General features: G+C 46.0%; 2 protein-coding genes across 5 annotated transcripts in view; one reads left to right on the top strand and one right to left on the bottom strand.

Moving 5' to 3' along the window:
- Positions 1-80: 80 nt before the first annotated feature.
- Positions 81-27,497, bottom strand: LOC309365579 (uncharacterized protein). Of its 4 annotated transcripts, none has more exons than XM_081903712.1 (8): positions 26,589-27,497; positions 11,670-12,012; positions 9,936-10,119; positions 4,455-7,760; positions 2,560-2,751; positions 1,669-1,808; positions 1,013-1,130; positions 81-428 (listed from the first exon to the last, which is right to left on the bottom strand). In XM_081903712.1, exons 2-8 carry the CDS (start codon positions 11,873-11,875, stop codon positions 234-236), a joined length of 4,341 nt encoding a protein of 1,446 aa, XP_081759838.1. In that variant the 5' UTR covers positions 11,876-12,012; positions 26,589-27,497; the 3' UTR covers positions 81-233. The 4 variants fall into 4 exon arrangements, with proteins under 4 accessions (XP_081759838.1, XP_081759836.1, XP_081759837.1 ...); XM_081903710.1 differs by having other exon boundaries at positions 1,669-1,841; XM_081903711.1 differs by lacking the exon at positions 26,589-27,497 and adding an exon at positions 13,884-14,320 and having other exon boundaries at positions 1,669-1,841; positions 11,670-11,885.
- TTL (tubulin tyrosine ligase) overlaps positions 17,082-27,620 on the top strand; it is a 32,724-nt gene continuing 22,185 nt past the window's right edge. Inside the window, exon 1 of the mRNA XM_081904279.1 lies at positions 17,082-17,926. Coding sequence (XP_081760405.1) covers positions 17,770-17,926 — 157 coding nt within the window. The 5' untranslated portion in view covers positions 17,082-17,769. The remainder of the gene's footprint in view (positions 17,927-27,620) is intronic.

Genomic DNA, 27,620 nt, shown 5'->3' on the forward strand with positions numbered 1-27,620 from the left:
AGGCAACAGCTAAGCATGTAAATAATTGTGACCATAGCGGCAAGTACATTTGTGCATTGAACTTGGGTACTACATTGTGCATTGAACTTGGGTACTACATCCACAGCAACTATAATGGGCAGACTAAATTATTCTGAGTGTGATGTCTCTTTCCACAAGTTGGAGCATCACCAATGTCAGTAACCTGCTTCTGGCCAGAAACAGCAAAGCATTTAGATTTAGAGCAGTTCTGACTAAGGAGCTGATAGTTCTTGGGTCATGGATGTGAATGTGGGTTCGGTCCACGATCCCTTTTTGCGAAGTCCCAGTTCATCTCTGTCTGAATTTAAAGCTTCCTTGGCCCTGTGCCACCACAGACTTTTCCTCCACCTGCTGCAAAATGCAGCTACATTGACTTCTTCTGAATTGGGGGCCGGTTGACGCAAACCCTGCAGAAAAGCGAAGCAAGGAAAGAGTAATGCTGTTTGAAAGTGAAACTAATACATTCAGGAAATGGGGGCTTTAGAATTAAGCAGATGCAAGCAAAACAGTTCACAATCTCAGGGTGGTTGACAAAAGAGATGAGTGAGAAAATGCTCACTTTCCTAGTATGTCAAATCCCAAGATCAATACTTAGTTCAATGTGATGTGAAAAGCCAAAGCAAACCTTGAGTTCACACACTCTTCACTCCTCTCTCATCTGGCACAGCTGTGAGGGGTCCAGAAGCTTCCACTTTTGCTTAGCCACAAGCTTGTTGCATTGCCACAACTGACAAAATGTGGTTAATTTGAATTGGTGGCTAAAGCCAACTTGAAACCATGGGTTCATCTAAACCAGTTTAAAATGACTGGCCCAAAGGTGAATGTAGTCCATGTGAACCAAAAGGGTCTAGACTCTAGCCACTCCTGCCTTGAAGCAACAAAGTGCAGTGAGGTAAAATGAGGGAAGAGTTTCACTCCCCTCTCCCACATAGTCTTTTTAATGTAAGGACCCCCAAACCCCTGCTTTGTATGTAAATAAAAGGTTACTCACTTTGACGCAAGCCACTTCTGCAGCCTTTAACATCTGAAGAGCCACCTGGATTAGATTCTGTGCATTTCTCACAAGGTGCTCGGCAGATGACCTGCTTTTACCTGTTGATGCATTTACCCTTGGAAGTACAGAGAGAAAGCATTATGCAGTGCATCTAAGGTGTGACATGGGACTTCTGTAGCTGGAGGAAGAGGTGTTGAGCCCTACTCATGCATTGCTTTCCTGATCTAAACCCTCTAGGGATGTTTTTGGGGTGTTCTATTGATTACTCTTTAAATTGACTAAAGAAAGATTATTCACCTTTCCTGGGTACCAGTGCTGAAAAGCCAGCACTGAAGTGCTCAACCAATCCTGTTCACAAGAACAAACTCACAATAAGTGTGTTCACTGCTGCAACTCCCTCCCTCATCCACTAGAAGGGGGCTTGGAACCTTTTGCCCTCCAGCCCAGACCATCATCTTCTCAGCTCCCCGCGGGGCAGGCAACTAAGGAGCTCTGGGGGCTATGAACATCTGGAGGGCCACAGGTTCCTCAGCCCTACACAGAGACATATGCAATAAATCTCTCCCCTAGCGATAAATTGTGCCAAGGATAAAATGCAAAGCATGTTATCCTATGGGAAGAATCAGAGAGCATGTTCTGAAAGAGCCAGGTACCTGGAAACGATGCTAAGCTGGTAGCTAATGGTCTTGGTTTGCTCCATGGCATACAGCAGTTCGGTCGCACATCTTTCGTCTAGGCAGTTCTTTGCAATGATGCCGGCAAACTTTACCAGGGCTTCCCCTCCAGAAATTATCTGTGCCGCGCAGGAAATGAGTTGTTCCTTGGTCTAAATGGGAAGCAGTTCCAAAAGAAAACCCCACAACACAAAATCAGTTCAGATACCCACTAATACATTCACACTCTACTCTTTATCCAAATAACTCAGAACAGGCAGACAGCGTCTATAACCTGCAGCTGAGGAATAATAGCATTTTTAAAAGCTCCCTGCATCTGGAAACGGGAGTGGGGAACCCTTGGTCCTCCAGATGTTGCTGAACTACAACTCCCATTGGCTCTAGCAAGCATGGTCAATGTCTAGGGCTGGCGGGAGTTCAACAACATCTGGATGCTCCAAACCTCCCCACACCACATCTGGAAAGACAGCAGGTTAAGGAGAAAGGCTAGGTTGGAGTATTCTTCCTAATAGAATAGTTTTCTATGTGGAGGGGAATGTGGACTATTTAAACATTTCAGCTGAGCTTAAGGAGAGTGTTGTCCAGAGTGACAAGGCAGAGTGACCAGGTATAGGCATCTGAAAGGCATAACCAGCCAGAAGACAGCAAAGGAAAGCAAAACAAAAGGCACAGATGAGCACCCTGAAAGCCAGCTTGGCATATTTATTGAATCGGTGGTTTCTCCAGGAGTTTGCACAGCAGAATAACAAAGGCAGCACTGTAGAGAAATGAGAAAGGGCAGAGTCTGTTGAGAAGGAACAATATGGTGGCCTTCTGAGCTTTTGCCCTGGTCTTCTTTCCCGAAAGAAAAAAACATTAATGGGGAAGTACCGCGATTGGCCCCTTCCTTTTTAGAAACTTGGCCATGTAGGACATCTGAGTTGTCATCTGCTGCGTGACTTGTGCAATTGGACAGCCGTCGTGCCCCGACTTCTCAGAGTCTCCCGGCGAGGTAGCAGGGCTGGCTCTCAAGTTGCGTTCAGAGTGACTGGGCTTGAAACCACTTTGCGGATCTTCCCGGGGCTGATGGAGTAAGCAAAAAAGGAAATTCCAGCCTAGAGAATATACGGCGTGTCCTCTTGATAAAATGCAGAGAATGAAATCCAGGTACTCAATAAATAAAACGCATTTATATATAATATACAGGACAATCTTATAGCTAGATAGTCAAGCATTTAGAGTGGTACCTCAGGTTACAGACGCTTCAGGTTACAGACGCTTCAGGTTACAGACGCTTCAGGTTACAGACTGCTAACCCAGAAATAGTACCTCGGGTTAAGAACTTTGCTTCAGGATGAGAACAGAAATTGCGCAGCGGCGGCAGCAGGAGGCCCCATTAGCTAAATTGGTGTCTCAGGTTAAGAACAGTTTCAGGTTAAGAACAGACCTCCGGAACGAATTAAATTCTTAACCCGAGGTACCACTGTATAAACATTGGTATTACCAAAGGGAGTATGTAGCCACACGCCAATGAGATACAAGTTATGAATATAATTCACTGCACAAAAAAACTGTATTCTGAGGGTAACGATTCTGTGTTTTGACTTTTATAGTCTTCTTCAGTGACATACAAGTAAAGAGGGGCCTCTGCTTGGATATGGGCCCAGAAGGCATAGTCATATTTGTGATTTGCTGCAACGAGGTTCTTTTGTGGGTTGAAAAAAAATGACCTGTTGCTCTTCAGACCCCAGCAGCAAGTTTATTCTTCTGCTATTGGGAGAAATAGCAGTGTGGGGGTATTTTTTACCAAGCAAATGCTTGACCAGTTCTGCATATTTGTCTCCCTATGCCAGACCCCTCCCAACCTAGTGCCTCCAGATGTTTTTGTTACCAAAAAGGAGCAATGCAGCAGCGAGCAGCAGCTGCAGATGGCTGGAAAGCCAAACAGGATGTTTGTGACTGATACCATGGGAACAAGGGGGCAGTCCATTCACTGTACTGAGCACCGGATGTTAGCTCAGTGTGTCATATGACCTGTACTGGAAGTACATGGGAGGAGCTATATTCTCTCTGCTGATGATGTAAAAGAGAGTGCAGACATGTTTCTCTGTACTGCTGCAAAAGACAGAAATAAAAGCATGTAAATATATTTCTGTCTGTCTCTTTCCCCTCCCTGGGGATAGCAGGGAGGAGGGGGAAAGGAGTGGTGTGTTCTTCTCACGTTTGAGGAGGATCGCCGATAAGAGACCTCGCCTGTTTTCCTGCCGGGAGTTGCAGCGGGGAGGTCAACAAGGAAATCAGCCGGTGCCTAGCAGAGTGGCACATTCCTCTGACAAGGCTTGATTCCAACAGTTTTGTATGTTAATCCATCAGCCTCAGCCAGCATGGCCAGCCAGGCAGCAATCTGGAGTTGGGGAAGGGTACATTATCCCAAGGGGGGGGGGGGACATGTGGCCTGTGGATGTAGTTGGATTCACAAAACACACATGTCACAGAAGAGAAGCAGGATAGGCTGAAGGGCTAGTAAATTGCTGAGAGAAAGGTGAAGATGGCTTCTGAGCCCCCAAACACAAAACCCATATTTGTTTGCTCCAAAACCCACTTCCCATAAGGGAAACTGGTGAGGCTAAAAGAATGGATTTTTCAGAAAAGATCTTGCAATAAGTTGGAGCAGCTCTACTCCTCTCACCGTATCCTGATGTAACTGGTGAGAAAACAGTGGTATTGCTGGCATAGCACATCCTCAATAACTGCTAAAGAGCTATCGGAGATATGAACCATCTTACCGTTTTGGTAACGTCCTTAGCAAGCAACAGGCCTTGCCCAGTCTTAGTGGCTTTGTGCTTTGGTGTCCCAGGACTCTGGTCCTTTGCACTACCCAGTTCTTTCTGTAAGGGGGGTTGAGGCTGACAGACAGATTGGCTGGAAGGCATGTGCCCCTCCTTGTTTTGCAAGCACCTCCTCACGTGCTCCACAGCTGCTTCACTTGCACCCTTTGCGGACTGAAGCTGTTTCACAAGATAAGCCGCTGTAGCAGACCACTCGTACAAAACACTGTCTCCGAGAAGATGCTCCTTGTCTAGCTGGCTTTCGGGTTCCCCAGCTCTCCTGATCACTTCATCAGTGAGGAGCAGAAGGTGGTCTGCCGTGGAGAGTAAGTTCCCTCTCAGTTCCTCAGAAGAAAGGGTCTCCAGAGCATCACCGACGGCCTTTTTGACCATCTGGATATTTGCCCGGAGCTCATCTGCATTTTTCTCAAAGGCCTCCTTGTCTATTTCGACCCTGTCGCCTTCACTGCCACGTGGCAAAGGCAGGGTTCGGCTGATGATGTTTCGGATGCAACTCAAGTATTCTCCATTGATCACACTCATCTGAAGCAGAAGGACTTTGGCTGTTATGGCAAGTTCCCTTTGGAGAAGCTCAAAACGAACCGACAAATTGGGGGCAGGCAGCGGGGAGGCAGTCAGAACATCGGCAACTCCAAGCAGGGAGTATGTCAGTATTTTCACCTGTTCCTTTAGTGCTGTAACCTCGTGCTTAGCGCTGTGTTCAGCACACGACAGAAGTGACAGCCTGCTTGCTTCCTGTATCCGAAGGGAACTTTCTGATACAGCTGCCAGGCTGCTCTGCAAGCATGGCAGGTGCTTTGTTTTGGCTCGCAACTCGGTTAAGGACAATACGTCTCTTCCTATAAACTGGTCTACAGAGTTTAGGAACGCTTGGATGGTGACAGACCACAAGAGGCAATGGGCATCCATTGTCTCCAGCTCAGCTTTGTTGCTGGAGTGAGGCTGATTAACAGCCAGCGCCTTTTCAAGCAAGAGTTTTGTCCTGGCTTGCACACAAATTAGTTTAGCCTGAACTCGCAGAAAAGTTTCGTGAAGTCTGGGAAGCTCAGGGAGCCCCTCGTCGTGTTCTATACGAGTGGCTTTGCCAGCCAGCTGAACAACAGCTTGTAAAATCTCCATGATCTCGCCTAACACTTTAGCATTGTCAGAAAATTCGGGAGAGGATCGAACGCAAATTAACTGCCTAGCCAGGCTGTACCAAGAACTTGCAACAACGGTCAGACCTTGCTTAACTGCATCGATTCTCTCCGAGAGCAAAACTGCTGTTTGCTGAAGTGTCTCTGTGCAAGGAATAGAGTTTGAGTCTACCTCTCTGGCTGAGCTAATAAGACAAGGGATTAATGTCACTATTTCTCTGTATTGCAACAGTTCCTCTGACACAGGCAGCTTAGAAACCGGCAAGGCCTCTTTAGCAGCATCAACCCAGCAACTGGAAAGCTCCAATAAGTCAGAGCAAGCACTGTTCAGACGTGTGACATTGTGTGTCTTTGTAGCTGCTAGGATCTCGCTGATCAGAGTGTGCATATCCATCTTTCCACTTGCACCTTCAGAAAATAAATCACTGCCACTAGGATTTGGGGAGGAAGAACTGTAGACAGGGATAGACCTGCCTGAGAGCTCTTCCAGTAATTCTGAATTATTTGAACTACTTTGCTTCGTGGTGCTTTGTGTGTCAAGCTCTATAAGGTCCTGGGGAGTGAAACAATCTGGAACATCTTTGAAAATAACGCCGCTTCGAACACCCACCCGAAGTGGGCTGAGAATATCTGGCTGATTGCATTCATCCAGTCCCAGTCTGACATTGCAAGCAGCCTCCATCAAATCTTTTGCCCTCTTTGAATATTCATCTTTGGCTTGCAGACTAGCCATTCTTGCCAGACACTGATCTGCAGCAACCTTCACCTGCGGTATGGCATTTTCCAGTTGCTTAATTAGAACCAGCAGTCCATTCCGGAAAATGGGATCTCTGGCTCTGTCCAGATGTCTGCTAATAAACTCAACAACTTGCACAGCTCTTTTGGAAAGACTGGATGCGTGCTGAGAAAACTCTCCAGACTGCTGTTCCTCTAAGGCCTTTTCACTCCCTGCCTTGTGCTCCACCATGTCCTGCAGACATAATTCGAGGAATTCACGCAGATCAACTACTTTGTCCAAACACATCAGCAGGCTTTCGGTTGTGCTCAACCACGTCTGGCACAGGAAGTGCAATTTTTCGGGTGCACCCTTACGACCTGGAGGGTGGCTCATTTCACTGAGAAGGGCAGGCACAGTGGCAAGAAGTCTACTCAGATGGTCTACACAGCCTTCGATACTTTGAATGGTTTTCCTTTCGGTGCAGGTGACTAGAACAAAATTTGTCGCTTTGAGCATCTGGTTGGAATGGTTGAAGAATTCAGTAGTGAGAGGCTTCAGCTTTCTTAGGAATCCTCCATTTTCAGCAGGAGAACATGGTTGCATAGCAGCTTCCACCAACCTCTTCATGGGTCCTTTGGTCTCCACAAAATTGTCCAGAACCTGATAGAGAATAGCAGTACGTACTGCTTGATCAAGATTTTCCATCTCTGCTCTCATGGCAGAACATTTCTCTTCTATACTACCCCCTCTCTGGTTTTCCACTGGGAAACCCTCCAATGTGCCCTCATTTGTGGCAATCATCTTTCTGAACTTCAGGAGGCGATGGCAGTGCTGGACCAGATTGAGCTTCACAGGTCCTCTTGACGAGTCAGCTAACAGCATGCAGTAGAATACTAATGATTCTACAATGAAGCTTATCTCACCCTCGTTAGACTGAGGTCTGGACAGTAGGCTCAAAACATTGTGCAAGTGGTGAGGAAAGAGCCCAGTTCTTTCATGTAGTTTCTTTGTTCCCACCTTGTTCCTCAGCTGGGAGATCAATTCCTTCACCGTGCTTCTTGCCAAGCCAAAAATATAGCTTTTCGAGACTTCCACTTGCTCATCACCAGGATGCTTTAAGCTGCTGAGTTTTGCTGTGTACAGCATCGGAATGCAGTTTTTAAGGAGCTGTAGGGTTTGAGCCAAGTGCTTCTGACAAGATTCTTTCAGATCCCAAAGAAGTCTTTCTGTCAGTTTGGTCAGCAGCAACAAAGCCTCCGAAAAGCTGCGGAAAGTGACCAGCATTGCGGATACGTCTTCAGCAGGTTCCAGTACAAGGAGGCAGTTGAAAAGCCAGTGGCCAGCTTGAATTATCTTCCTAACCAGGGCATCATCTTCTGCTTGGAGGACCTAGTAAATTAATTAAGAACGTATGTATTATTATTTTTTAATTGCATTGGAACAATCATCTTGGGTGAGGGAGATTAAACACCACCTGCATTTTGAGAATGTTGATGTATAAATACTAGCTATAATGTTAAAAGCACAGGTATATTAGCAGCTCTGCTGTGCTGTCATCTCATTTTATGAAGCTCAGGATTAAAATAAAAATAAATTTTAAAAGGTCAGGATAGTTGCAATAATCTATTTGGCAACTCTTATAGGGTCATGCTTTTGAATTATGGTGCTGGAGGAGACTCTTGAGAGTCCCATGGACTGCAAGAAGATCAAACCTATCCATTCTGAAGGAAATCAGCCCTGAGTGCTCACTGGAAGGACAGATCCTGAAGCTGAGGCTCCAATACTTTGGCCAGCTCATGAGAAGAGAAGATGCCCTGGAAAAGACCCTGATACTGGGAAAGATGGAGGGCACAAGGAGAAGGGGACGACAGAGGACAAGATGGTGGGACAGTGTTCTCGAAGCTACCAGCATGAGTTTGACCAAACTGTGGGAGGCAGTGGAAGACAGGAGTGCCTGGCGTGCTCTGGTCCATGGGGTCACGAAGAGTCGGACACAACTAAACAACTAAACAACAACAATAGTGTCATTATCCTAAATGCAGGGATGGGGAACCTGAAGCCCAGAAGCTGAATGCAACCTTCCAAGCTCCTCTTTCTACCCAGGCCACATGCCTCATTGGTCCTGCTTAGTACATCAAGTGCTTTGGCCCACCTAGAATGTGTCCTTAAACTCAGATAATGCCTCTTGCTTGCCTGGATGAAGAAAAGAGAGGGGTGTGCGAGTGGGTGCAGAAACTAGCTGCTGTACAAAGGGGAAAATTACATCCATTGCTCCACCCATTTTTGCATCTGGCCCTGCCCACCAGCAGCATGTGGTGGTGCCCAGAAGGTTGCTCAGAAGGGAATGTGGCCCCCAGGTTGAAAAAGATTCCCCTACGCTCTCCTAATGTTCCAAAGATGGGATTTCATTTTCATATATTACCTATATAATATTATTGCAAGAAAGAAGTCGTCATGCTGTAGTTTGCATGGCCACCACTAGGTGGCCAGGTGAACCTCAGTGTGACAACAAGTGAAGTGAGCAAGCAGGTAGGCAGGCCTTGCCATGTTCCCCCTGTCATGTTGCTGCCACCACCACCACTCACCTGCCCATCATGAGCAACATGAATGATGACTGTAGCATACCCTCCAACATTTCTCCAATGAAAATAGGGACGTCCTATTCCATAAAAATAAAAATAATAACAATAATTTTATTTTTTATATATACCCTGCCGATTTGATGGGGTTGCCCCAGCCACTCTATGTTTTTATATACGTTGGAAGCTGCCTAATCAAACATTTAAAAGCTTCCCTATACAGTGGTACCTTGGGTTAAGTACTTAATTCGTTCTGGAGGTCTGTTCTTAACCTGCAACTGTTCTTAACCTGAAGCACCACTTTAGCTAATGGGGCCTCCCGCTGCCGCTGCACTGCCGGAGCACGATTTCTGTTCTCATCCTGAAGCAAAGTTCTTAACCCGAGGTACTATTTCTGGGTTACTGGAGTCTGTAACCTGAATTGTCTGTAACCTGAGGTACCACTTTACAGGGCTGCCTTCAGATGTCTTCTAAAGGTTGTATAGTGACTTATCTCCTTGGCTCAGGGGTTGGAAAACTCCATACCCTCCAACATTTCTCTAATGAAAATAGGGACGTCCTAAGAAAAAGTGAGACATTCTGGGATCAAATCAGATTCTGGGAAACAGGGACTCTCCCTGGAAAACAGGGACACTTGGAGGGTCTGCTGCAGGCTCTAGTAATATAAATACAAATTCACAGTGCGATGAAGTCTGGGCATGTATGTAAACACTACAAGCTTTGATCCTCCCTGATGAGCAGCATAGTCCACCAGTTACGGTGCCCTGCGCCCAGCAGGGACCAGCCTCTCTTGATACACTGCAAGGCCTGCCCCCAGCTCCCCACTGACTCAGGAAGAAGGCCTGGGGAGGCGTATAACGCCATATAGAAGCCTGAGGTTGCAGCCAGCAGTTTGTAGCAATTAACTGGCGAAGAAAACATCACTGAAACACTGGTGAGCGAGCCCCGTTTGTGTTTAAACACACTGGAAATATGTTTGTCATACCTTTATGGTTTCCACGAGGATCCTTTTCGCAGATGCAGCCAGTTCCTCTAGGCAGTTCTCGGCATCAGGCTGAATGAGAAGCTTCTGAGCAACCAGGAGGATGTTTTCCCCAGAGATCAGGAGAGAATCTGCTGCAGGTGCCATTTCCCGTTTTAGCACCTCATCTTCGGATTCTTCAGCCAGCCTAGAATCAGCAAAAGATAATAATAGTAATAATAATAACAATATAGTGGTACCTCTAGATATGAACGGGATCCGTTCCGGAGCCCCGTTCACATCTAGAAGCAAACGTAACTAGCGACAGCATGTCTGTGCATGCACGCATCCCTTTTTGCCCCTTCTGCGCATGCGCGTGACGTCATTTTGAGCGTCTGCGCATGCGCAAGTGGCAAAACCCGGAAGTAACACGCTCCGTTACTTCCGGGTTGCCGCGGAGCGCAACTCGAATGCGCTCATCCCGAGGCACATTCAATCCGAGGTATGACTGTAATAATAATAATAATAATAATAATAATAATAATAATAATAATAAAATATTATTATTATTTCTACCCCGCCCTCCCCAGCCAAAACCGGGCTCAGAGCGGCTAACATCAAATACATAAAACCAGGCAAGCAATTAAAATACATCCTAAAATCAAATCAGAATCAAAGTGAAATCCAATCAGATGGCAACCTGCAGATTAGGGGTGGGGACCTTAAATGGTCACCAGCCTAACTGTTTGTACTGATCTTATATGAGCCTGTGAGAAAAGCGGGGGGGGGGGGCACTTTCATACAAGTTCTTATAAGGACAGAGGGGGAGTCAGACTGGACCCCAACCAAAGGCCTCCGTCTTGCAGGCCCTGCGGAAAGTTATCAGATCCCGCAGGGCCCTGGTCTCTTGTGGCAGAGCATTCCACCAGGTCGGGGCCACGGCCGAAAAGGCCTTGGCTCTGGTGGAGGCCAGTCTAACCTCCTTGAGGCCCGGGACCTCCAAGATGTTATTTGTTATGTACTGAAGTTCTCACCCTGGGCCAGCAGGGGGATACTGTAGATAGATTTCACTCAGGTCCACATATGCAAATAAGGGATTGAAAGTGACGTTCAGCGATTTGATAGTTACAGAAAGTTGTTACAGTTGCATTGTACTGGAGCGCTATATAAGCAGGCTGGCTGAACCCTTCAGTTCTGTTCTGGCCTGTGAATTAACAAGAGCTGTTTGAAGAATCGCTGTGTCGTCTGATATGTTCACCCACAACTTAACATTATTATTTGCGGACTGTAAGGTCCTCCATGGGGCATACCGGGAGAGGCGGTCCCGTAGGTACGAGGGTCCTAGGCTGTATTGGACTCAGCTCAATAACTCTTTTTCTAGAAAAATAGCACTGGAGCCAGCATTGCTGAGCCAGCATTGGTTCCTCTGATGGCTTAGCAACAGTGATGGATTAGGTGTCCTTAGCAATGCCTGATGAGTGCTGAATCATGAGAGCTACCTCCACAATTTGCATGCTAACTTTCTTCAGAAATGGCCAACTGACTTTTTTTTTTAAATGAACTTTAAGAGACTGGAGCCACTGCTGGTCTTGGGCCTCTCAAAATCCTATTCTTTCTACCCATCTGTTGATGGCCCTGCAGGACAACTTGGCAAGCCCAGTCCCTGACTTAATATATGGGGGAATTTGGATGGCTAGTTGGTTGGTTTGAGCCCAAATTTCAAACTGAACTATTTTACTTTTAAAAAATAAATATTACCTTCTTGCAGTAGAGGAAAGCTGTTCAGTAGCTTTGGCTAATTCCTCCGCTGCCTCCTGTAAACCAGCCAAACCTTCACGATTCACTTCTCCCCATTGTACTGCTATAATTAAGTGGTAAAGTTCAGCAACCATGGGTGAAATAATTCTCTCGGTGGATTTGGTGTAAACAACAGCAGTGATGTCATACAGAGAAAAAGGTTCCATTGCTTCGGCTCTGGAAATAGGAAAACCACTGTTACCTAAGTCAGTTCTACAATGTAAACAAAGGGGTGTTAATACAGTGGTACCTCGGGTTAAGAACTTAATTCGTTCTGGAGGTCTGTTCTTAACCTGAAACTGTTCTTAACCTGAGGTACTACTTTAGCTAATGGAGCCTCCCACTGCGGCCGCGCAATTTCTGTTCTCATCCTGAAGCAAAGTTCTTAACCCGAGGTACTATTTCTGGGTTAGTGGAGTTTGTAACCTGAAGCATCTGTAACCTGAAGCGTCTGTAACCCGAGGTACCACTGTATAGTTACTAAAGTGCTCGCCCCATTCCCCAAATACAGTGGTACCTCAGGTTACATACGCTTCAGGTTACATACGCTTCAGGTTGCAGACTCCACTAACCCAGAAATAGGGCTTCCGGTTAAGAACTTTGCTTCAGGATGAGAACAGAAATCGGGCTCCAGCGGCGCGACAGCAGCAGGAGGCCCCATTATCTAAAATGGTGCTTCAGGTTAAGAACAATTTCAGGTTAAGAACGGACCTCTGGAACGAATTAAGTACTTAACCCGAGGTACGACTGTAAATTTGAAATTCCAGAGGTGGACATTTGTACTTCCTGTTTCCGTGTCATGAAAAAGCACTGAGGACCTGCTACATCTTTGTAACCACAGCTTATTTACCAATATAGAAACAGATCACATTGGTTAGCAGGCAGAAGAACCACTAATTCTGCTTCAGATCTCCAAGGACCAACTGCACTGAAGGAATATCTCAACTGTAGCTGAAACACTCAGCTGAAAACACTCCCAGCTCTCTATTCTGACACTATACATACTTCTGCCAGACTCTGATGAGTAACACAATGCTGATTGGTATGTTAAAGGTAAGGTAAAGGTACCCCTGCCCGTACGGGCCAGTCTTGACAGACTCTGGGGTTGTGCGCCCATCTCACTCAAGAGGCCAGGGGCCAGCGCTGTCCGGAGACACTTCCGGGTCACGTGGCCAGGGTGACAAAGCTGCATCTGGCGAGCCAGAGCCGCACACGGAAACGCCGTTTACCTTCCCGCTGGTAAGCGGTCCCTATTTATCTACTTGCACCCAGAGGTGCTTTCGAACTGCTAGGTTGGCAGGCGCTGGGACCGAGCAGCGGGAGCGCACCCCGCCGCAGGGATTCGAACCGCCGACCTTTCGATCAAGGTCGGCAAGTCCTAGGCGCTGAGGCTTTAACCCACAGCGCCACCTGCGTCCCATGATTGGTATGTTACTCCTGTTTTAATAAACTTACCATATCAACATTACCTTTTAGCAGTACCTAACAATACCTAACTGCCATATTTAGTGAGGATTAATGAATTTAAAAAATATAATTGTAGAGATATTTTCCCCTATTAATTTGTGCCAATCAACACATTAGAAGATTAACAGATTTAGAGTGAATCAGCAATTCTGACTTGTTAACTGCATGTGTTAATTGGCTTACCAATGCGTAATATCTGTGTTGTCAACAGCTCTTTTTGTGAATGGTGACTGTTAATAACTTAACAACCACCAGCTGTGCTTTTCTACATTTCATTTTCTCCTTACCTGGCTGTTTACATTTTCTACCCATTCTTAACCATGTGTGTCAGGCTGTGTATGTGATTTGTGATACACACACACACACCACTCAGAGTGACATAGATCTGAAGAAAAGTGCCGTGGTTCACACAAACGCCACAATAAATTTGTTAGTCTTTAAAATCCCACAATACTATCCAGGAATTTTTGCTGAGACGTACTAACAGAGCTATCCCGCCAGAAGTTGTAAATCTGCCATATGCATGTTTACATCGAAATATTAAAAGCTCTGATAGGTTCAGAAATAACTATGCACATACAATGAAATCTATTTTCAGAGTGGAAGGTAAAAACATGTGCAATCCCTCTTTTTTATGAGACTCATTCAAACACACCCCGCACACCGCTAGAACGGACACCCATACATGAACGAAGAGTGATAACTTACGTATGTTGCTGCAAAGGGGGCTTCTATTGGTTTCCAAATGCACACTTCTCATTAATGGACTAGAAATGGCAGCTTTCATAAATAATTTATCTTGGCTTGTTTACAAGTAATCGGAGCCATTGGCAGATGTGATGCCTGTCATGGCAACAGGCAGTCATCTGATCGGGGACCTGACATCACTGTCAATGGGGCTGGCTGGCAAATCATGGTGAACCTGTTAAGAACTAAAACAGGGCAAGCCTCCCACAGCTACCAGACCTCACGCCTGATGTCTTAGGAGATCTGACCCATAAGGAGTTGAGGGACAGGGAAAATTTGAAGTCTTATATGACATTGGTAGAATGACACAGAGAGGTGGAGCATGTCTACACCGATGTACAGAGGTGAGGGAGAATTTTAATTTGGTTCACACTTAAAGGCAAACCTACTTAGTTCTCACTTTACCCGAAGCATAGCACAAACTGAAACACAGACAGCTTTCAAAATTTGCACTTCTACAAAAATTTCACTGCAGTTCTGCAGCCAAGGAATCTGCACAAACATTCAAATGCTAGGGTAAAGTGTTTCAGGAAAAGGCATGTTGGTGAAAACGGCATACGAAAATGAAAACCAATTTGCAAAAATGTGTTTACACCAACAAATTGCATGCAAGAATGTTTCTATTATGATAAATTCTCACTGAAATGCTGGCTAGTTTTCCTTGGGGCTTTTCTTTTTTTCTTCCCCCCAAAATTGCAAACTGATGTGGAAATGCGTTGAGCCCAATTTTAGCTGGAGAAATGAGAAACAGAGAAACTGAATTTGACAGACTTGTCCATCCCCTCCAATAGGGAACAGATCTATCAAATTTCACTGGACCTGAAGTTCAAGCTGATACAACAACCATTACCATTTTGTACAGCGGTACCTCGGGTTACAGACGCTTCAGGTTACATACGCTTCAAGTTGCAGACTCCACTAACCCAGATATAGGGCTTCAGGTTAAGAACTTTGCTTCAGGATGAGAACAGAAATCGGGCTCCAGCGGTGTGGCAGCAGCAGGGGGCCCCATTATCTAAAATGTTGCTTCAGGTTAAGAACAATTTCAGGTTAAGAACGGACCTCTGGAATGAATTAAGTACTTAACCCGCGGTACGACTGTAAATTTGAAATTCCAGAGGTGGACATTTGTACTTCCTGTTTCCGTGTCATGAAAAAGCACTGAGGACCTGCTACATCTTTGTAACCACAGCTTATTTACCAATATAGAAACAGGTCACAATATAGAAACATTGCTTGGTGATGGCGCAGCGGTGGTGGGAGGCTCCATTAGCTAAAGTGGTGCTTCAGGTTAAGAACAGTTTTAGGTTAAGTACGGACCTCCAGAATGAATTAAGTTCTTAACCAGAGGTACCACTGTACAAGCAAGACATCTCTGAGGCCATTTCATGAGCGGTCTGATAAACATTGGTGCTGCCACACAGAATATGCCTCGTTGAGCCACATGCTTTGGTCACGGCAAAGGAACTGCCCCATCCATGGGAGGAAGTGTGTTCTTGTAGGAAGGTATGAAATCTGTTGGGATTAAGCTGCTCATAGACTACATGCCTGTATTGTGGCGTCTGACTGATGGGACGGCGTTGCTGAACATGGAAAAGCCTTATGGTGAAAATTCTGAAGCTTCAGCCTTGGAGACAGCGCCACTTTCCACTGCCCAGTGGACCCAACAACTCTCTGTGTCTTCAGACATGCTGCTTATCCTAGACAGCACTTGGGCACCTGCAGGGAAACTCAAAAGAGCTGCTGCCAGTCTGTGTAGACAGCATTGAGCTAGATGGACCAATATTCTGACTCAGTGTAAAGCCACTTCTTAAAAACCTATGACCTGTATGTAGATTCTATTGGTGGGTGCTGAACACCTCTCAACATGGACTTTATTCCCAGTGCAAACAAGATTCCCCCCACTTCCACTCCACTTCTTCCCTTCCCTTCCATGCCTCTGACACCACAACTATAACACAATCACAATGGCAAATGGCCATTGTCAGCCTTATCCTCCACAAATTCGTCTAATCTTCTTTCAGAGCCATCCAAACCAGTGCCCATCGGTACATTAAAGGTAAAAGGACCCCTGACCATTAGGTCCAGTCGTGGCTGACTCTGGGCTTGCGGTGCTCATCTGGCTTCACTTGCTGAGGGAGCCGGCGTACAGCTTCCGGGTCATGTGGCCAGCACAACCTTCTGGTGAACCAGAGAAGCGCATGGAAACGTCATTTACCTTCCCGCCAAAGCGGTACCTATTTATCTACTTGCATTTTGACGTGCTTTTGAACTGCTAGGTTGGCAGGAGCAGGGACCGAGCAACGGGAGCTCACCCCGTCGCAGGGATTTGAACCACTGACCTTCTGATCAGCAAGTCCTAGGTTCTGTGGCTTAACCCACAGCGCCACCCGCGTCCCTTATGAATACATTAGAGGATGGCAATATGAGAACAGGCCTTTTCTACAGTGGCTCCGTTTGTGGAACGCTCTCCCCAGGGAGGCTTGCCTAACAATTTCATTACATATCTTCAGCCAGAAACGAGTCTCTTCCAACCAGAAATCTGGCTGATTCTATGGCTTTTTTTAAAGTGTTTGTGGGTTTATTTTTGTTACGCATTCTGTATTTTTGTTTTCTATTTTTCTTACATCTTAGAACTGCAGTGTTGTCCCAGTCCTGTTGTGAACCGCCCTGAGATCTTTGGATGAAGGGTGATATGCAAATTTAACAATAACCATAACATTTTGTGGGAGTTGGATGAGATTATTCAGCCAGCCACTGATGGCAGCAGCACGATGATGGGTTTGCTAGTTTTTAGGCGTGCGTGTGAGAAAGAGGGAATGCGTGTGCAGCGAGGAGGGCCCAGAACCCCATTGTCTGCACCCAGCTTGCCGCAGGGTACATATTTGGAGATGCTGCGCGCCTCTGCAACGGCTCCTCTCGATCAAGCGCAGAGAATCAGCCCCCTTTGCGCTTCTGATCCGGAGCGAAAACGCACGATCGCGCAGCCACACACCGAATCAGCTCCGAATCAATCGCACCCAAAGAGATTGGTAAGTGTTCTGGGAACAGAAAGGACAGGCGGGCAGACGCGGCGAGGCGCGTTTTTTCCGGAGCCCGGCCCCCTTTTGCTCCCTGACCCCTGCGCTCCGCGGCCCCGGATCACGGCGGGGCGGAGCCAAGATGGAAGAGGAGCCGCTGCCGACGCTGCCGGAGGGGGAGAGGCTGCCTCGGTCTTCCCAGAAGGCGTTTCCTCCTCCTCCAGAGATAGGCGTGCGCCTCTCTGCAAGCGGCAGTGGCAGTGAAAGTTCGGGCTTGTGAGAGCGCCTCCTCCGCAGGGGTGACCATGGCCCTCCGGGGATCGCTGGAGGGACCCGGGGGCCGCTCGGCCGCCGCTTTTTGATCCGGCTCCTGCTGCTGCCTTCGGCGCCTTCCTCGCGAGCATGTAGGAAGGGGTGACAAGAAATGCTTGGGAGTCCAGCGCTCGAAGGGAAGGTGCCCGGGCTCTGATCCAAGGAAGGCACGCACCCGGATCCCACCCCCGGCCGCCCTCCCCGGTGCCGCGGAACCGGAGTCAGACCCGGCGGCAAGCCTCCTTCGTTGCGTCCTCTCGGTTTCGCCGCCGCCGCCGCCCCTAACTCGTTTTTGAGCCCGGCAGGGTGTCTACGTCTCTTGCAATGCCGGTTTGGATGGTTTTTATTTTGGGGGGGCTAAGAGACGGCGGGGCCCCCACGCCTTTTTAATCCATGGGTCCAGGGCTTGCGCTTTGATCCTTCCAGGTGGGGCGGGGGAGTGGCGGCGCATTTTGCGCCTCTGTTTATTTATTTATGGTTCATTTTTAAATATACACACATATACATATATAAAGATGTACACGTTTGTGGCACGGGATGAGAACAGCAGCGTCTACGCGGAAGTCTCCAAAATCCTGCTTTCCACCGGACAATGGAAGAGGCTGAAAAGGGACAACCCCAGGTTTAACCTCATGCTGGGAGAGAGGAACAGGCTGCCATTTGGGAGACTGGGTAAGCGAGCGATGGGGCCGACAGTTATCCGGGCAAACGAGCTGGGGTTTTTTTGCGCTCTCGAGCATCAGGTTTCCGCGCAACACTCCTAAAGCTGCGCTTGGTTGTATGAATGGGCGCGCGCGGGGGAGGCAGCCGGCTGCGTTCGAAGCGATACGGCGCCGGGTTTCCTCCCCCCTAGACCCGCTTCTTATGTATGCAACTGCTTAAGTTTGGGTGCACAAGAGGAGGGGCGTGAGAGAGAGGGTCTGTCTGGCTCGTGGCGCATATAACTAGATTTGGGTGTTGGCTACTGCAACCAGGGAGTGACTTGACTGTTTGGCAAGTCCGCTTGGGGATTTGCTTTTTCGTGGGGTGGGAGGGTTTGGAGGACAGAAAGTAGCTGGAGCAAACGACACACTGTACTGGCACAACGTCATAAAATTGGCATCCCTTGTACCTTAACCTCCTGATATATTTGTTATCAGTGTTTTTTAATGAATTGCGGCAATTGTGAAACTAATTTGGTCTGGGGTGCTCCTCTGGGTAAGGATAATGATGCATTTGGTTGGGTCTCAATCACAACATAATGCTGAGAATCACATTTCTATAGGAATACTTAGATTTCCGCCCCACTCCCAAAGGAACCACTGGAGAGCAAACTTATATGGCAGCCAGTCCCTCATTAGGTACTGAAATGTCATTTTTGCTTTTTCATGTTAGAGCGGGGTTAGAAGCAACCACAGATCACCAGCAAGCTGCCCTTTGGCAGGCTTTGTCGTACCTTGACCATTTTTTTAAAAAAAGACTGCTAGATCTCCAAGTGTTCAGCAAAAGTGTTGTTGTGCGTGTGTCATTGTTGATGATAAAACTAACAAGAGTGCCCTTTATTGAAGTGACATGGGGAGGACTTTTCCTAAGTTGGGAATAGTCTTTGGGAAATTGTAATTAAGCTGTGTGCAAAAGACGGATGAATCTTAAACAGTTGTTATATCTTTAATACAATGACCCAAACACATGGCAAAAAGAGTTTAGTTCACTAACCTCCTCTATTTGAGTTGTTCATAGTTACTGGTTGACCAACTTTCAAGGTGATCCACATTGAAAGCTGATCCACAGACCTCTGGGTATAGGGTGGTATATAAATTCTAATTCTAATTCTATTTATTATTATTATTATTATTATTATTATTATTATTATTATTATTTATGTGAACAAAAACTAATGACATTGCAAATTTCTGTGCTGCCTCTTAATTTTGTGTAATAGTCCTTATTTTCTTCAGTGGGGTTATTTTTAAAATGCCATTTGCTGACTCTTGTGAGTCAGGCTGACAAGACATTTGAGCCTGTTCAGCCAAGAGAGAATAATGTGCTTTTGGAACAGGTGGCTTCTCCGAGAGATGGATTCCTGGGAGGAGAGAGAGCATTAGGGGGATGTAGGAATAGTGGAGACAACCCCAGAGAGAACTGTAGTCCAAAATACCTGGAAGGCACATGGCGAAGGACGAGCTCCATTGGTTGACTTTGGGGCAGGATGAGCTTTAGGAGGATGGAATAAGTCCTGGATTTTTTTTTTTAAAAAAGCATAGAGGTCTTTGTACTTGGGAAGAATTTCAGAAATGGCTAGCTCATAACAGCATTGGGAAGTGCATCAAGGATTCTAGTAGGCCTGGAGCTAAGCATGAGTCAGGAGCTAAAAAGGCTGAGTCAGGACCAAGTTCCATAATTTGACTATTCACTGCACAAAAAGGTACTTCCCTAAATCTTCCAACATTCATTCATCCTCACTGGATGCCCACAAAGTCCTAGTGTTACGAGAGAGGGAGAAAAAAAAATGCTCTGTCCACTTTTTCCATGCCATGCAGAATTTTATAACCTTCTATTGTATCACCTCTTTCTTTTCTCCGAACTAAAAAGTCCCAAACGCTGCAATCTTCCCTAACAGAGGAGTCTCTCCATCCCCTTGATCATTTGTGTGGCCCTTTCATGAACCTTTCCCAGCTCTGCAATATCTTTGCAAGAAAGGGGATTTCAGCTAAGGATTAGGAAGAGCCTCTTGATGCTGCATACTGTTTGATAATGGGACAAGGTGGATGACTTTGCTCTCATTGGAAGGTTTTAAGCAGAGGCTGGATGGTTCCCCTTTAGGGATGTTGGGTTGCTAGCACTAGATGGTTGAATTGGTGAACTTGGTGGATTCTTTTGACTCTTATTATTCTGTTAATCCCAAGTTTTTCAGAAAATCAAACTAGGAAAGAAGAGTCCCAGCCTTCTGCCACCCTACAAGGTAGAAGATCACACACTGAGCCATGTGCTTCTTTCTGAGATAAATGGGCAGTCATCATAATAAACAGGCCTATGCATGTCTAGCCAATGGGATTATTCCCAAGTAAGTGCATATAGGATTGGGTACATTCATGGGTACACGAACAGGATCCTTATTTAAGCAAACCAAACAAATCCATATGTTCCATCTGCCGACAAATCCTACGGAAATGTAAACGTCATGGAAACTAGCCTTGAGGGGAGTGTGACAGTAGGATAGGCTCTGCAGCTGCTCTGCTCCCAACATACAGAAGTCCTTCTCCAAGGTTATGAGTTCCCTGCTTTGCCATTTCATCTCCTGTGTGGATCATGAATCTTAGTAATTGTTTTAACTGATGCATGAGGAAGAATAGCCGGGTTCAGCTGCTCTAGATAGGTGACATACTAGCAGCTGCACCAACTCGAGGAGAACCCACGATCTAGGACCAACTCAAAGACTTCCCCATCCAAGATAGGTTGTACCTCTCCATCTAGATTGATCACATGTACATACACATGGTACCCCCGTCTTGGTCTGCATTAAGGACAGTTTCAGAGCTCGGGACAGCTAACAGAGAATATTCTCATAACTCACCTTGTGTAGCCTTCTAACTGGAAGGAAAGAAGTGTGTCTTATCCTGTTTGTGGATTGGACACCTCTACAAAACTACAACTGCTTTTGTGCTAGTGTTACTGATGGAATGATTGCAAACAAAATGCAAAGTCAGAATAGCTGGCCAGGCAGCAGGACTGGTGAGCAACAATTCAGACAAAGGAAGTTAGGACTGATTGATAATGGAACATGAGTCAGCAATTAAGGATGGTTGCATAAAATGCTAATGGACTGCATTAGCAGAAAGCTTCATGTCCAGATTTCAGGAACCAGTGCTGATTTTCTTGGCTCTGATGAGTTCTCAGCTGATGCACTCTGCAAAGTTCTGGATACCACAATTATAAACAAATGAAAGATCCGCCTTGTAGCCTTGGGACTTTTCCCAGCCCAAATCCTGTTCCAGCAGGGCTACATTGTGCCCTTGTGTAAATAAAGGGTGAAGCATGGTCAGGCTATTCTTGCTAGCTGTGTTTTGTTTTTAAAAGAAGCAAGTTGTGTGCTTCAGCAGTACAGAAGGGAAGACTGGGTTAAAAGAATGAAGAAAGTACAGTATAGCTATATTTTCAAGTGAGCGTTTGCAGGCAAAGAAATAAACCTGACTCCTGAAAGGCACTTAACATGGAGCTGCTTTTGAAGACAGCTTGAAAGCTTCTGCTGGAACAGAACGTGGTAGCATAGCTTTTGACTAGAGGAAACTACAGGGATTGCTTAACACCAGCCTTGTGCCAACCTCATCGTTATTAGTTTGTCTCCAGGCCATATTAATGGAGTTCGCTTTCCCTAAATGCTCTGGGTTTTCGTTGGATTTATCTTAATGAGTTGTAGGTGTCCCTGCGTATGTTCCTTTGCCACTGCAGCATTAAAAGTATGCTAGCAGTACATGCAATTCAGGTTGTTACGATTCTCAGCTGCTCGAAGGCCATATGGCAGAAAGCGACCTATGAACTTGAGAGCTATTTATATTTAAGGGGTAGTGCTGTGGTCTAAACCACTGAGCCTCTTGGGCTTGATGATCAGAAGGCTGGCAGTTCAAATCCCCGTGACAGGATGAGCTCCCGCTGCTCTGTCCTAGCTCCTGACAACCTAGCAGTTCGAAAGCATGCCAGTGCAAGTAGATAAATAGGTACCACTGTGACGGGAAGGTAAATGGCGTTTCCATGCACTCTGGCACTAGTCACGGTTCTCCGTGCACCAGAAGCGATTTAGTCTTGCTGGGCACATGACCCGGAAATCTGTCTGTGGACAAACGCCAGCTCCCTTGGCCTGAAAGCGAGATGAGCAGCGCAACCCATAGTCGCCTTTGACTGGACTTAACCATCCAGGAGTCCTTTAAAAGGTAAAGGTAAAGGGACCCCTGACCATTAGGTCCAGTCGTGGCCGACTGGGGTTGCGACGCTCATCTCACTTTATTGGCCGAGGGAGCCGGCGTACAGCTTAGCATGACTAAGCCGCTTCTGGTGAACCAGAGCAACGCACAGAAACGCTGTTTATCTTCCCACCGGAGCAGTACCTATTTATCTACTTGCACTTTGACGTGCTTTTGAACTGCTAGGTTGGCAGGAGCAGGGACTGAGCGACGGGAGCTCACCCCGTCGTGGGGATTCGAACTGCCGACCTTCTGATCAGCAAGTCCTAGGCTCTGTGGTTTAACCCACAATGCCACCCGTGTCCCATAGGAATCCTTTACCTTTTTACCCTTATATTTAAACAATGCATTAATTGCATGAATGTGCCACAATTTAAGACGGATATTGACAAGCTGGAGTGGGTGCAGAGGAGGTCAAGCAAGATGATCAAGGGTCTTCATTTCATATGTTAGTACATTCCTTTTACTCATATTTTCAGCAGTAAACAATACTATTTTAAAAAATGGTTTAATCACTTTCCTTTGCTGAACCCCTTCTGTTTGAAATTTGCACCAGTATGGTCTATAAAGCATCTCCAACAGGGATGTATGATTGATTGGCATAATTATATTAAAATTACTATTCCCCCCCCTTCCCCCCATTTTATATTTTGATCTTAGCTGCATGTATCAGTGTGGTTGTTTTTGTTTTTAGCCATGCTCAGATTTATCTCTTGAGCCTAAGGGTATAGAATGCACCGCCTCACAGATGTTGTCAGACTCCAATTCCCCTCAGCCCCAAATGATAACAAGGGTTGCCTTGAAAAATCTGTCTTTAAATTCAGCTCTGTGCAAGGCCAGATGTCAGGATGTGTGACGAAGCCGTACGAATGAAACTAATCTTTGACAAATTGTGAAGGAGCAAGAACGACAGGTGAAACAGCAAGTGAAGGGAGAGTAATCAAATCTGGGTGGACGTTCTGCATAATTTCAAGGGAATCTTGGGCTTAGATGAGGAGCGGAATCTACAAATCTCTATGGAACACGAAGTTCAACTTGGAAGTAATTAGAGAGAGAGAGATTAGAGAGAGAGAATGAATGATTAATATGGTTAAGGGATATTCATCCCCACTTAGGACTGCTTTACCCTATATCAGAGGCTGAAACACAACATGCTATCCAGGGATAGGGAAGCAACTTGAGGTATCTAGACAGTCAGGAAAATAGAGTACCATATGCTTCTCCAACAGATGTTGGGGAGATGTAGTATACTTATTATTCTATTATTAAATTTCTATACTGCCCTTCATCCAAGGATCACAGGGTGGTTTGGAAAATAAAAACACAAAAATACATACCATAGTAACAAAGAAAAACAATAACCCCCTACACACAGTTTAAAAGGCCATTGATTGTTTAATTAGCCAAAGCGCTTGGGAGACAATAAATGTTGTTGCCTGGCACCTAAAGATATATAGCAGAAGTGTTCTAGGAGCTTCAAAGGATCTCAGGGTCTGGGTCAATTCCTATGGGGAGAGATGGTCCTTGAGGTATTGAGGTCCTGAGCCACTTAAAGCTTTATAGGTTAAAAACAGCACCTTGAATTGGGCCCGGAAACTAATCAGCAGCCAGTGCAGTCTGGCCAAATTGGTCTAATACAGTGGACACTCGGGTTGCGAACATGATCCGTGTGGGAAGCACGTCCGCAACCCGCAGCGCTGCATTTGCGCATGCGTGGGTTGCGATTCAGTGCTTCTGCGCATGTGCAAAGCACGATTTCTGTGCATGTGCAATCGCCGAAACCCGGAAGTAACCCGTTCCAGTACTTCCGGGTTCGGCGCGGTGCACAGCCTGAAATTGCGCAACCCGAAGTGTCTCTAACCCAAGGTATGACTGTATGCTCAAACCGCCTTGTCCCGGTGAGCAACTTGGCTGCTGAATTCTGCACCAAGCTGTCTTCAGCGGCAGCCCCACAAATAATGCATTGCAGTAATCTTAACCTAGAGGTTAGCAGAGCATAGGCAACAGAAGTGAGGCTATCCCTGTCCAGATATGGGCACAGCTTAGCCACCAGTCAAAGCTGATGGAAGGCTGTCTAAAACTGAGGCCACCTGAGCTCACGTGATGGTAATAAATACATCATCATCATCTTCATCTTCATCATTATTATTTATTTCTATACTGCTCTTTATCCGAAGATCACAGGGCAATTTACAATAAGTACCCCCACTAGCAGTAACTACTTTCCACTAGCAGTATCTCAGTCTTATCTGGATGGAGCTTCAGTTTGTTAAATCATAGAATCATAGATTGTAGAGTTGCATGGGAACCTGTGAATCAGGGGTCAGTAACCTTTTTCAGCCGTGGGCCGGTCCATCGTCCCTCAGACCATGTGGGGGGCCGGACTATATTTTGGAAAAAAAATAATGAACGAATTCCTATGCCCCACAAATAAACCAGAGATGCATTTTAAATAAAAGGACACATTCTACTCATGTAAAAACACGCTGATTCCCGGACGATCTGCAGGTCGGATTGAGAAGGTGATTGGGCCGCATCTGGCCCCCAGGCCTTAGGTTGCCTACCCATGCTATGGATCATCTTGTCCAATCCCCTGCAATGCAGGAACATAGAATCATAGAATCATAGAGTTGGAAGAGACCACAAGGGCCATCGAGTCCAACCCCCTGCCAAGCAGGAAACACCATCAGAGCACTCCTGACATATGGTTGTCAAGCCTCTGCTTAAAGACCTCCAAAGAAGGAGACTCCACCACACTCCTTGGCAGCAAATTCCACTGTCAAACAGCTCTTACTGTCAGGAAGTTCTTCCTAGTGTTTCGGTGGAATCTTCTTTCTTGTAGTTTGGATCCATTGCTCCGTGTCCGCTTCTCTGGAGCAGCAGAAAACAACCTGTCTCCCTCCTCTATGTGACATCCTTTTATATATTTGAACATGGCTATCATATCACCCCTTAACCTCCTCTTCTCCAGGCTAAACATGCCCAGCTCCCTTAGCCGTTGCTCATAAGGCATCGTTTCCAGGCCTTTGACCATTTTGGTTGCCCTCCTCTGGACACATGCAGCTATTGAATCTGTGACCTTGGCGTTCCCAGCACCATGCTCTACCCAACTGAGCTACCCATCTCTCTCATCCAGTCCGTTACCAAGGCAAGACACTGGTCCAGCACTTCCACTGCCTCAGCTGCAGATGTAAAGGAGAAATAGAGCTGTGTGTCATCAGCCTATTGCTGGCAACGTACTCCAAAACTCCAGATGACCTCACTCAGCGGTTTCATGTAGATGTTATTTATATATATATATATTTATTAGTTTTTTAACATAACATTTTCAACAATTATTAAACATACTTTTATATCTTATACACTTTTTTAAAACTTCCATCCATCCCATCTGAAATTTTTCAAATCTTATCACTTAATTTACATTTCTTACTTTCACTATTACATTTAAATATTATGTCTCTCTTATTTCTCTTTGCAGTATTTCATATATTTCCCCTTACAAAACTTCTTGTAGTCCTACTAGCGTAATTTGTCGATTACAGTTGCTCTTCAAATAGTTCGTATATTTCTTCCAAACTTCTGAAAATCTCTGGTCCCGCAGGTTTCGAATCCAAGTCTGCATAGTCCATTAATTTTGTCTGCCCTTCTTCTTTCGTCGGTATTTTTTCTTGCTTCCATTTCTGGGCCAACAGGTTTCATGTAGATGTTAAACAGCATCTTAAATTGAACTTTGTGTCCCTTTAGAGATCCAAGATCTTCCTGTTTATCTAGCCTGAGATGATTCCCCTGCAGTTCTGCAGATTTGCCTCCGGATTTTGTTACTCTCATCATTTCCTGCGCCATCTCCCGTTTTTGCTCCTTTGTGATTTGTCCAAGTTTAGTTCTACCCTAACAGTTTAATAACCCTTCTTGACATCCAGCCTCGTGCAGAGCTAAACCCAAAGGCAGATTTCACAGAAACCCTTGTTAAGATCCGCCTCTCCTTCGGCAATTAAAAACACTTGGCTAACTACTGTGTGGGCTCAGTGGCGTATTTTTTATTTTGTTCCTTGTTTTAAGCACCAACACTTCAGCTCTGTCAATGCCTCCATTGTTGCCTTAAAAAAGAGCTTTCTGATCGCCCCCCACCACCATCTGTGGGGAGGAAAGCCAAGAGCTCTGTTGAATCTCCTTTGTCAATGGTCTTTGACACAATTCTCAACGTGAATACATTTGATGAGGGAGGCTAGGTTTTTGGAATATTTTCCTAGGGCCTGCCTCACTTTCGCAAGCATTCCCCACTTGGAATTGTTCTTATACAGTGGTACCTCGGGTTAAGTACTTAATTCGTTATGGAGGTCCGTACTTAACCTGAAACTGTTCTTAACCTGAAGCACTACTTTAGCTAATGGGACCTCCCGCTGCCGCTGCGCCGCCAGAGCACAATTTCTGTTCTCATCCTGAAGCAAAGTTCTTAAACTGAAGCACTATTTCTGGGTTAGCGGAGTCTGTAACCTGAAGCGTATGTAACCTGAAGCGTATGTAACCCGAGGTACCACTGTAGGTTCTTAAATTTCAACAAACGTCGTCAAACCTTGGCGTGGCTACGTCTGGTTCTAATGCCCAATGTACCGTGCAGTGTGGCCCTGCAAATATATCGCACAAGAGCCTTGACCAATTCATCGAGAAGCTATTATGATACTAGCATCATGCATTATACATGAGAAGCCCGGTGAAAGTTCGCCTGAGGTCAGATGAAAAGCTATATTCATGCAGTTTTACACTTCGGGACAATTCACACCAACTCTCACTATTTTCTGTGTTTCCTCCACCGTTAAAAAACAACAACACTTTTTTTCTTTTTAAATATGCTCAAATGTGATCCTGTTGCATTGCTAGATGTTTCAAATGCGCATTTGTATAACGTATGCACACAGAGTCAGCCTATTTGTCCGTCTAGCTCAGCAATGTTATTCTAGCAACAGTTCTCCAGGGAGCTGGACCGAAGAAAGGTCTTCCATATCACCTGCTACCCGATTCTTCTTTTGTTTGTTTCAAATGCCTGGGATTAAATTTGGGACTTGCGTCTGCATGCAGAGCATGTACTCCTACCACTGCTGAGTTACAGCTCCTCCCATCCTATAAGGCCCCATTTGCACCATACATTTAAAGCACTACTGTACTACTTGCCCTTGAGGCTGAGCCAGAAACTCCAGCGGGTGCAGAATGCCGCGGCGAGGCTGCTTACAGGGTCCTTGCCGCGGGATCACATTCACCCAATGCTTTACCAACTGCACTGGCTCCTGGTGGAGTACAGGGTCCGGTTTAAGGTGCTGGCTTTGACCTTTAAAGCCCTATGCGGCCTAGGGTGGTTAGATTGGTCTCAGCTAGGGCCAGGGCCTTTTCAGTACTGGCCCTGACTTAGTGGAACGCTCTGTCACAAGAGA

The sequence above is a fragment of the Podarcis melisellensis genome, assembly GCF_964234715.1.
Source record: "Podarcis melisellensis genome assembly, chromosome: 3".
NCBI classification, from domain to species: Eukaryota; Metazoa; Chordata; class Lepidosauria; order Squamata; family Lacertidae; genus Podarcis; species Podarcis melisellensis.

Excerpts from the sequence above, each read along its gene's own strand:
- LOC309365579 (XM_081903710.1), bottom strand. The coding sequence starts at position 11,875 with ATGGAACCTTTTTCTCTGTATGACATCACTGCTGTTGTTTACACCAAA. Across the intron at positions 1,842-2,559 it reads AAAGGAAGGGGCCAATCGCG|ACCAAGGAACAACTCATTTC; the intron begins GTACTTCCCCAT and ends CTTCCCATTTAG. Across the intron at positions 429-1,012 it reads CAGAAGTGGCTTGCGTCAAA|GGTTTGCGTCAACCGGCCCC; the intron begins GTGAGTAACCTT and ends GCTTTTCTGCAG.